The 11339-nt window shown below is 37.2% G+C and overlaps 1 protein-coding gene across 1 annotated transcript; it reads left to right on the top strand.

Annotated features, from left to right (window-relative positions):
- Nucleotides 1-1972: 1972 nt before the first annotated feature.
- On the top strand, nt 1973-8831 carry clu (clusterin). Its single transcript, XM_016294639.1, has 9 exons — nt 1973-2076; nt 3863-3993; nt 4072-4220; nt 6697-6867; nt 6950-7355; nt 7725-7865; nt 7998-8224; nt 8299-8474; nt 8566-8831. Exons 2-9 carry the CDS (start codon nt 3906-3908, stop codon nt 8576-8578), a joined length of 1371 nt encoding a protein of 456 aa, XP_016150125.1. The 5' UTR covers nt 1973-2076; nt 3863-3905; the 3' UTR covers nt 8579-8831.
- Nucleotides 8832-11339: the final 2508 nt, after the last annotated feature.

Raw genomic sequence — 11339 nt, forward strand, 5'->3', positions numbered from 1 at the left:
AACTCACATCCAGGACTATCACCATCAGCACTGGTGCCCCCCAGGGTTGCGTCCTCTCCCCACTGCTCTTCTCTCTCTACACGAATGACTGCACTTCAAAGGACCCCCTGTCAAGCTCTTGAAGTTCGCAGACGACACTACAGTCATTGGCCTCATCAAGGACGGAGATAAGTCTGCTTACAGACAGGAGGTTAAAGAGCTGGCTGTCTGGTGCAGTCTTAACAACCTGGAGCTTAACATGCTCAAAACTGTGGAGATGATCGTGGCCTTCAGGATAAAACCCCCTGCACTCACCATCATGTATATTGTTGGCCAGGTGAAAATCTTAAATTTGATTGTTTAGAAAAGTTAACACACACCTTTCTTCAACAAACCGCATGATTTTTGTAGGATTAGTTAACTGCTGAAGATTAATACTTAGTTACTGTATGGTTACAGGTTTGTTCAAATCAGTATAAGCAATAATAATAGTGATGCTTGCTCTGGAAAACAACTAATTAATAATAAAAAAAGAGTCTAAGAGTAAAATAGAGTTTATACTGTTTTATATTTAATGAGTAGGATGACTTGACAACATGTTACAGATGCATGACATTGGAAAGAGGTGTGGCTCCACAGTGCAGCTGTTTGTCTGGAGGTGTTATCTGTTTGCCCACATGTCGTGTAGGGGAAAATGTGGGTTTAGACATGCTCCTACACTGTGCAATATGCCAAACATCTTATAAACAGGCTTTGAATCACATTTGCCTAAATGTCAGAATGTTATGAGCTGTGCTTTCTTGACATTTAGGTTCCTCCGTCTTCAGAACATCTCACAAAAAAAAACTAAAACAACTCTAGACTAGGAGACGAAAGCTACCTGACAAGCTATGACGTGATTAAAAAGCAGTTTCCATCCACTGCAGGAGTGATTTGGTGTCTTAATGTGTAATAAGCAATAAGTAATGACGTGTTTTGGTCAAAAGCATACATAATAACCCCTCACAAAATAACATGGTTATGTGTGTTATGACTGCGAGCATTATAAGGCTCAGTATAAGTCTTTCCTGAAGGTTACTTTTCACTGACATTTTTGCCTTTTCTGTCCAGTTTGAATATTACTGTGAGTAATGTTACATAACCAGCAAAATAAATGGCACATAACTGGAGCCACCTGGGTTACTATATGGGGTCAAATGGGTCATACAAAAGGTCTAGTCAAGTGTGTTTATTAACCCTTATGTTGTGTTCCTGGGGAGGATTTTCTTTTTCCTGAAAATGTTGAAAAGTGCTAAAACATACTGACTTTTTTTCAAAGGATTGTTTTCCTCACTGTAACACTTGTGGTGTTCCCATGTCAAAAATCACCAGCCTTATTACCAAATCATGGATTCAATTTTTTTATCAACTTGTTTTCTTTCAATTAACACAGGTTTTGTATATCTTTTTGCAAATGTTTGATCATAGGCCTCATTGATCTGAGCTTATGCACCTACATTTTTGAGTGAACACTGCCAAAATTATCCACAAAGAGTGCTTCTTCAGAAACTGACCGAGATAAAATAGCAAGAAATGTTTAAAAGTCCAGTCATTTTTGACCGGGAACACAAAATTAGGTTAAGGATTTTCGGGGTTAAACTTGAGCTTGTATAACCTGCACACTTGTTTACTTAGTTTGAGCACTGTTATGAACGAGTTCTACATGATTCACTGAATTATTCTCTGCACAGCTAAAGTGGATGTTATGCAGGTCACATTAAGGTGATTCACCACTGTTAAATGTTGGAACTGTCCGACAGTAATGAATTATCCACATACAGTCTTTGCCGGTAAATTCTAGAGGGCATATTTTCCCGTAAACCCCATGTTCAGGCTGTGCCTCTACAAGAACAATGAAATGAGCGAGTTGGTGCAATATTGCCCACTTCTGGTCAGACGGAGCCTCTGCTGTTGACAATAACAGTTTCTGGAAAAGTCCAAAGCCACAGCCATTCTCATCCCATGAATCATGTCGTCACCATCACCCAGCCTCCCAGTATAAAAACAAATCAGAGGAGGCACAGTCCATCTGCAGGGAAGAAAAAGAATCCAAGCAGGGTGAGTACACAGAGCATATTACAAGGATGCTGACAATCGTGTTTATATAAATATGGTTTTATAGATATTATATAATTGTGCATAATATATACATTTATGTAAGATGTTATTTATATTATGGCTACAGTGATGTAATATCTGTTTGACGTACTATAAAATTGCATTGTAATTAATGCTGCATTTATGCATTTTGCCCAACTACTGAGCAATAACCCACTACTGTATAAATCTAAATAAGATTCTGTTTGTACTTGGCATGAGATAGAACAACATATAATTTATGCAGTTTTTGAATTACAATCCATCTTCATGTGGTTAATGTCCTCCAAAAAGTCTAACTGGGCTGTTTGTGGAGTCGAGTTTGTCTGTGCCTTCCCTAGGCGAATTTGTATTGATTGCAGAGAGGAATTTGTCTCGCAGCCCCAAGCCGATGAGGGGAACTAAGCCAGGTCAACTGCATTCAGGATGCATACTGTTCCCTAGCAAGATATCATTAAACAAAGCAAATCCCCTCGCACTGTGTGATACTTACAAACGCCAAAGAGATGTGTAACCTCATTCCAAAACAAATATAAGATTAGACACAAGGGCAAGATTAATTCAAACAAAAGCAAGAAGAAGATAAAATGGTATGCTTGCAACAAACATTTTTGAGGAACTTCAAGGTTAGATTATGGAGAAAGCAAAACACTGCAAGTTGCACACCATATTTTACATCTCAAAAAAGCAACTTTCCATGTGACTCAGTATTTCTGTCTGTTCATTGGCTCTTCCAACATTTGTGCGTGTTTCTTATGTAACTAGGCTCCTGGATTTAATTTGGTAGAGTTGGGGTTTCTATGTACACGTACGGAGGCTAAAAAGAGGAAACTTGTCCCCATGACTGACTCAAGGCTTTTATGATGTTTACTTAGACTCTGGTGTGAATTACAAACTCAACAGCAGCTGTTGAGGACCAATGGTTTGTCTTTAGAAATATCAAACATGATTAAAAGTGCAGCATTATTAAAAAGGGTAAGCTTCAGACATTTCTGCAAACTCACAAAACTGGGATTACATTTTGTCAGAGCAAGCTTTAGTGAAGGGGATTTGCTTTCAAATCCATGTAATCGGTGAAGGGAACATTTAAATGTTTGCAAGTTTGCTACACCTCCAATGATTTTGTTCTTCAAAGCCTTTTGGTTTGATACTGGTTCAAGGGACAGTTCAACCAAAAGTGAGTCATCATTTACTCATCCTCATACAGTTCCAAACCTGTATGACTTTTTTTCCCCTTCTGTACAACACAAAAGAAGATATTTTTTAGCCGAAACAACATTGGACCCTTTGACTTGTATGGAGAAAAACAAAACAAAACCACATTTTTAAAAATATCTTCTTTTGTGTTCCACAAATAGAGAAAAGCATTCAGATTTGAAATTACATGAGGTTGAGAAAATAATGACAGAATTAAAATTTTTCAGTGAACTTTGAATATGTTGTAGATGAAATATTTTTTGGCACAATAAATCAGTTTGGCCCTCTGTTCAGAAACATCAAGGTCGCAGAAAGATAAATGCCACTATTTTGTATCAGACCTACAATATAAACAGACACGCCGTTACAATGGATTCATTGCCCAGTGCCACACAGTCTGTCTGAGCGAGTCTCACACAAACCGCATTATTAAAAGTGTGGGCTTTGCCATTTTTCATGTTCATAAACTTGCTGAGTCACTTTCACCACAGCTTAATTAAAACAGGTTTTACTATTAAATGACCCACTATTTCCTGATTTATGTTCATAGTGTTAAACCGCTTCTGAAACCAGGACACTAACAGCCACCAAAGATGAAGGTCTCATGGTCTCTGCTGGGACTTTCTCTTCTCTACCTCTCTGCGGAGTGTCTGCTACCACCAACTAAAGAGGAGCTCAATCGTAAGTGCATTTTTTTTTCTGTGCAAACATGTTGTGCTCAATTAGGACAGTAATGTAACCGTTATTGCTTTTTGGCAGAGATCTCACAGCTTGGTGAAAAGTACCTGGATAAACAGATTGAAAATGCCATCACTGGGGTGAAGGAGATGAAGACTGTGATGGAGCGAACAGAAGAGGACCACAAGAGGTTCCAGTCTGAACTAGAGAAAACAAAGCAACAAAAAGAGGTGAGACAGGAAGAGGATGGATAGATAGATAGATAGATAGATAGATAGATAGATAGATAGATAGATAGATAGATAGATAGATAGATAGATAGATAGATAGATAGATAGACAACATTAAATAAAAATTAACATTAACTATTCAGAATTGATTAATCTTGGTAAAATTACATAATCGACAAATATTAATAGTTAACATTTCAAGCTGCATAAATTAACTATCAATTGAACAATTATTTAGATCAGTTGCATAATCTACATATATTAATACATTTTAATATTTTAAGTTGTATAAATTAACATTAAGAAATGTATTATGAATTAAATTAACAATGAAGTTTATATACAGTATATTTCTAAATTATTATTAACCTAGATCAATAAAAACAAGATTATGTATCAATTACATAATCTATATATTTATATATAATGAATTAACATTTTATGTAATTGATACATAATTAATCTTGTTTTTATTGATCTAGGTTAATAATAATTTAGAGATATACTGTATATAAACTTCATTGTTAATTTAATTCATAATACATTTCTTAATGTTAATTTATACAACTTAAAATGTTAATTCATTGTATATAAATATATAGATTAAGTTGTATAAATGAACATTAAATTAACATTAACATTTATTATGAATTAACAGTAATATTTTTATAAATTAATATTAACCCAGATCTATAAAAACAAAATAATTATGTAGATCAGTTATATAATCTACATATATTATTAAATTTTTAACATTTCAAGTTGTATAACTTGAGAACATTAAGTAATTTATTATGAATTAACAATGAGCAATAGTACAATTCATAAATTAATTTAAAATCAGATCAAATCTCAAATGCTGAAAAACAATAATGTAGATTAATTACATAACCTACATATATTAATGCATTAACATTTCAAGTTGTAAATATTTAAATTAGGCAATATATTACAAATTTACAGTAATATATTTATATTATATTTTTTATTTATATTATATAATATATATTCATTTTAAAGTGGTCATATGATGTTGCTAAAAATAACAATATTTTGTGTATTTGGTGTAATGAAATGTGTTTATGCGATTTAAGGTTAACAAACATTATTTTCCACATAATGTACATTATTGTTTTTTACAAAGCTCATCGGTCTGAAAAGTTGTGCTCTGATTGGCCAGCTATCCAGTGTGTTGTGATTGGCCGAATACCTCAAGCGTGTGACGGAAATGTTACGCCCCTTACCATACTGTGATGCCGTGTCCCGGAGCGACGAGACAAAAACATTAAAACCCATTATAAATGAGGCATTTGTTGCATCCAGTGGGGACATAATTATCGATTATAATGACTTACATTGTCTTTTTAGGCATTGCGTAAACAAAACCATGCATTTGCGATCGGAGATATGACAAACAACAAGCGCTACTCTACACTGCTCAAAACTCGCATTTGAATCATCAGAAAATCAAAACTTACTTACAGACTGTGTCAGAACAGCTGTCATTGTAGTATCCCAGGATCAGCAAACAGTCCTCCATTAAATGTGCTGGACACATCTGAATATTTGGGTTGAAGTGTTCTGGAACAGTGTTGTAAATACAACTTAACCACTGATTTCTAGTCTTGTCCTCTTTTGGAAGACCAAACAAAGTAGTTTCGCTTTCACAACGAGAAATACAGCATCTTCACGACATGGCTGCAGCAACAATACTACAGCGAGAACAAAAGTTACGCCTTCTTTCTTTGCGTGAACATTTCGGCGGCGTTATGCAAATCTTACCACATCGTGACGTAGACATGTGGGGGCGTGTTAGAACGAGACGTTTTAGGTACACTCTTAAAAATAAAGGTGCTTCCCGATGCCATAGAAGAACCTTTTTGTCTAAATGGTTCCATAAAGAACCTTTAACATCTGAAGAACCTTTCTGTTTCACAAAAGGTTCTTTGTGGCGAAAGAAGGTTCTTCAGATTATAAAAAGTTAAGAAAGAAATGGTTCTTCAAAGAACCTTTGACTGAATGGTTCTTTTTGGAACCAAAAATGGTTCTTCTATGGCATCGCTGTGAAGAACCTTTTGAAGCACCTTTATTTTTAAGAGTGTAGGCGTGGTTGACTCTTAACTTTTACAAAGAATATCTCTTTGGATTTGAGACTTTAGTCTTTGCAACTTTACAGATCTTCTTTATGCACCAAGAGCTTGTAACACTTCAAAGAGAAAGGAAAAATTTTAATCGCATCATATGACCCCTTTAACATAGATCAATACATGCTGAGAAAAATTGTTTGTTGTTACTTCATGACACCCATTGCATTTGTTAACTAATGTTAATGAATTGAACCTTAATGTAGAGTGTACCTGTGATCTAATAAAATAACCTTCATACATTTTTAAGTTTGACTTAAGTGTCTAAATATTTTCTGGGGCCCCTGCAGTTAATTGGTCTTTTTTCTTTCTTGTGCTATTCCCTCAAATAGAATGCTCTGAAGGGGGCTCAGGAGATGGAGGAGAAGCTGAGTGAGCAACAGAGCGGGTGTAATGAAACCGTGCAGGCTCTGTGGGAGGAGTGCAAGCCCTGCTTGAGGAAAACGTGTGTTAAGTATTACTCACGCACCTGCAGCAGTGGAGCTGGCCTGGTGGGAAGACAGGTGATACGTCTGCACAAACATCCCTGCAATTATCCTGACTTCATTCTGGTGCTTGCAACCATCCCTCTCTGTCTGTTTTTAGCTGGAGGACATTTTGAACAGGACCTCTCCCATCTCCATTTGGATCAACGGGCAGAACATTGAGACCCTTGTGGACGAGGACCAGCAGCAGACCAGACGCTTTGAGGACCTGGAGGAGCGGTATACAGAGGTTGCAGACGGAGTGGACAACATCTTCATGGACAGCATGAAGGTGTTCGACCACATGCGTTCCTTCCACCAGCCCAGCTTCTTCCCCAGTCCCTTCCGTATGCCCAGTATGTTCGGTAGTCAGTCCAGCCGGGCAGCTCGGGTCTACAGGTCCCCTCTGCACAACCCAGAGTTCCACAGCTTCCACAGCATGTTCCGCCCCATGATGGACATGGCAAGAAACATGTTCGACTCCTTCGGGCCCTACATGGGAAGTGATATGGATTTCCCTTCAGAAGGTAAATTTCAGGGTCTACAAGCCTGGTGGATATAACAACATCTACAAAGTTAAAAGTGCTGTAAGCAATATTCATCACAATTAAAGTAACAGTCCAACCAAAAACGTTTACTCGCAGTCATATCGCTCCAAATCTGTATGAATTTCTTTCTTCTGTTGAACATGAAAGAAGATATTTTGAAGGATGCTAAAAGAGTTTAGGTTCCCATAGACTTCCATTGCTTTTTTTTGTCAATTCCATGTAAAAAAAAATTTCTTTAATATGGCAATATGACATAATACACTATAATGACATAAAATAGTAGTTAGTTTTTTTTACTTACAGACCACTTATACCCCATGCATTTAATCTGTGAACCTGTATTCCCAGATGGCAGAGTAAACGAGGATGTTATTATAACTAAGCCATTTGGAAATGATAAGATGACCTGCAGGGAGATTCGTCGCAATTCTGCTGGCTGCATTAAATTGAAGGATGAGTGTGAGAAATGTAAAGAGATCCAGCATATTGGTAAGTGCGATACTAAAATACACTATTTTTACGTTATATTATCCAGCACAGAAATGAAAAAAAATTGGTCCCAGTTTGGGAGTTTTTGATGAGAATTCCATCTTACAATTAAAGCTTTGTTTTCTTCTTCAGACTGTTCTGGAAAGAGGCCCCTGGAAGGCCCCCTGAAGGAGGAGCTGGAAAGGGCTCTTGCCAGGGCTGAGAGTTTAACCCAGGAGTACAACAACGTGCTAAAACGATTCGAAGAGGAGATGTTCAACACCTCTAGTGTGCTGGACCTGTTCAACAAGCAATTCGGCTGGGTGTCCTCTCTAGCGAACCACACCAAAAATGAAGATGGCTTCTTTAAAATACAGGCTGTAGGTGTTAATTCAGCACAACGCTAACTGCTTCCACTATGCAGATCTCTCAACTGCCAACATTTTATGTGCAGGTGATGTCAAAAAGCTCTGATAACGCAGAGAACCCAGGAGACACTAAAGTGTCAGTCAAACTGTTTGACGGGCCAGATATGAGCTTCACAGTGCCGGGAGACATTCCTTGGAGAGACCCGAAATTCTCAGAGGTGGTGGCACAGGAGGCTTTGGATCGTTACAAACAGAACACTGTGTGAGTCTTAACATCAATCCATTTTAATTAGCTAAAAATCGTATTAATATGATTAAAAATGCATCAAATATATTCATGTTTTCCTCTCCAGGATCACAAACTAAACGTTTTGGAGGGCGGGTGCTTCTGATGAAGAAAATATATTCTCTGAGAAACCTGAAAAGCATCCGAGAAGATCCTTATGAATTAGAATTATAATATTGAGAGATGTTGTATTCATGTAGCTGGATGTCTTTCGTCTAGCATTATTCCTGCTGTTTCATCCTGCTTAACACTCAGAGGCCCTATTGTATAGAAGTTGCTTATGAACTTATAGTCAACTGTACATTGTCAAATACCAATAAAACTCAAAACTCCCCTTTTTTCCCTCAACTCTTAATGAGCTAAAAGATATGTGGTGTAACATTTCCAGCATAGCAAGACAATTTCACACTGCAGATTTTCAGACATATTTTAATAAAGATAAAAAGGCACCTTCTATAACCTTCACTCTATTTCCTCCACTGGTGGAACTTCCAGTCTCCATCCAAACAAAGCAGGAAGCTTTAAAACAGGACTGAAGATACATCTCTTCTGAGAGCATGCAAGTAATTCATAACCTTATTATTAATTGCACTTAAAAATAAAATAATTTCTGTGCTGTTCTGCATTCTGCATGGTAACAAGTTTTGCCATCACAGAAAATTAAATTTTACCCTTGGATTAATGGCTTCTGCATAAATTATGAATGTGTTAATATAATGAATAATTAATCTGAACATATAATTATAAAATATAAATATATAAGACTTCTATTCTTGATACTCTTTATCCTAAAATATTTAGGTTTAAATTATATTTTTAATATGGTTTTAGATTGTAGACATCAGTGTAGAGCCAAATATTCATTTTTGACACGAAAATGAGGCTCGGTGAACAGAAGCACTTTGCTCAATGGATTGTACTGCGGAAAACAACAGTTGTGAAAATTGTAATCTACTACCTTCATACAATAGACCTTTAACACAGCCTCATTTTCCTCCGCATTAAATATATCTAACCTAACTAAAGTCTATTGTTTCAGCTCTAATCAGATTAGAGCAGGGGTGCCCAAACTCGGTCCTGGAGGGCCGGTGTCCTGAAGAGTTTAGCTTCAACCCCAATTAAACACACCTGAACCAGCTAATCAAGCTCTTACTAGGCATACTAGAAACTTGAAGGCAGGTGTGTTGAGGCAAGTTGGAGCTAAACTCTGCAGGACACCGGCCCTCCAGGACCGAGTTTGGGCACCCCTGGATTAGAGGATCGAAACAATGTATAATTTTTATAATTATTCTGCATAATTCCGCATGACTGAGCAGTTAGGGGTTCAATCTTCAACTGGCTGGCAGGAGCCGCCACTGACAGGGCACGTGACCTGCCATTGGTTGGTGGCAGCTGCCAGTGGCAGGTCACATGACCTGTCAGAGTATTCAACTCCTGCCAGCCAGTTGAAGATTGAACCCCCACTCTGACTGAGAGTGCGATAATGCTATACAACAAATTAACAAAAAAAGTTGGCAAGCAACTTTTTTAGACACGATATTTGTCGAAATAATATTGCTAGTTTTTTCCTCCACACAAAGTCAAAACGGAATCAACCTTCGGGTATCCTAGCAACACACATTACAGAATCAGTGTTTTTGAACAAATCAATGATTGAAGCGAAAAATTCAATTCAGTGTTTTTGAACTCACTCACTTTCGACTCACTCGTAAAGATGCTTATGAGTTGACTCTAAAGCACTATTGGACTACTGGAAAACAGTTGGAGCGCTTGACAAAAAAGGAAATTATTAAAATATTGTGCCATTTTTATTTTTTTGTGTAAAAATCACACAGCTGCTAGTTCATTCTGCAGAGACACATCCATGCAGTTTAACATTTATGATCCCACAGCCATAACATAAGCAATTAAATAGAATATTTGCTGTTAGTCAGCAATTAATGCAAATTTACATATGAGATCAAAAGGTGTGTATCATACAATATACAACATACCCCTGATACTGTAAATCAGCCTGAACAGCAGGGAGAAAAGGCTCGCCTTGATTTAACATGGGAGGGACACATTACTGTGAAAACCAGCACACCAGGAAGTAACGTTAAGGCTTTAAAGGAGGAGTAAAAGAAAAACACAGACATCAGTCAAAACAAACCGACGGTGCAAGTCTATGTAACAACTCAAACGTCACATTAGTTCAGATGTTACAGATACAAATCGAGTGGTTCATCGTTAAGAGCCTTTTATACAAAATGAGACTGTGAACGACATGCAAAAATAGTGACGAGAAAAGACAAATGAAAGCCGAAGGGGAGAAAGTGCAGTCATTGTTTTAGGTCTCAGGTTTACGTACTAATGATGTCACAAGAGTATGATGCAGGACTGGTTCAGATGATGTACCGTTTGAGACTGAAAGAGGGACACCTGCCATCCTGGGGTGAAAGACTGTACAAGGTTGAATGAGTCGTTTTGTAACACAACAGAGTGTGTTAAGAGAAGAAAAGAAAGCAGTTTTTGATGTCATACCTGTTGTCCTCAAACTCTCTCACGCACAGATATGCCATACAGTCCACCGGTATGGTGAGGAAGAAATATTAAAGGGGCAGTTCATCCAAAAATAACAATTCTGTCATTTGCTCAAATCCTATAAGATTGTCTTTCTTTCATGTGACACAAAAGGTGAATTTTTGGAGAATATCCTGGTCACTCTTTTTAATATAATGAGATGGCTTACAATCAGAAGCAGCGTAAAAGTATCCCATACAACATTTGCATTATATTTCTAATTATTAAAGCCATAAAATAGCTTTTGCACGAGGAACAGACTGAAATTTAAATTGTCTG

The sequence above is a fragment of the Sinocyclocheilus grahami genome, unplaced genomic scaffold, assembly GCF_001515645.1.
Source record: "Sinocyclocheilus grahami isolate Dianchi unplaced genomic scaffold, SAMN03320097.WGS_v1.1 scaffold321.1, whole genome shotgun sequence".
Taxonomy (NCBI): domain Eukaryota; kingdom Metazoa; phylum Chordata; class Actinopteri; order Cypriniformes; family Cyprinidae; genus Sinocyclocheilus; species Sinocyclocheilus grahami.

What these genes read in the sequence shown, in the direction of transcription:
- clu (XM_016294639.1), top strand. Translation starts at nt 3,906, where the DNA reads ATGAAGGTCTCATGGTCTCTGCTGGGACTTTCTCTTCTCTACCTCTCT. An exon ending in AAACAAAGCAACAAAAAGAG is followed by an intron (nt 4,221 to 6,696) that starts GTGAGACAGGAA and finishes TCCCTCAAATAG; the next exon opens with AATGCTCTGAAGGGGGCTCA. An exon ending in TAAAGAGATCCAGCATATTG is followed by an intron (nt 7,866 to 7,997) that starts GTAAGTGCGATA and finishes TTTCTTCTTCAG; the next exon opens with ACTGTTCTGGAAAGAGGCCC.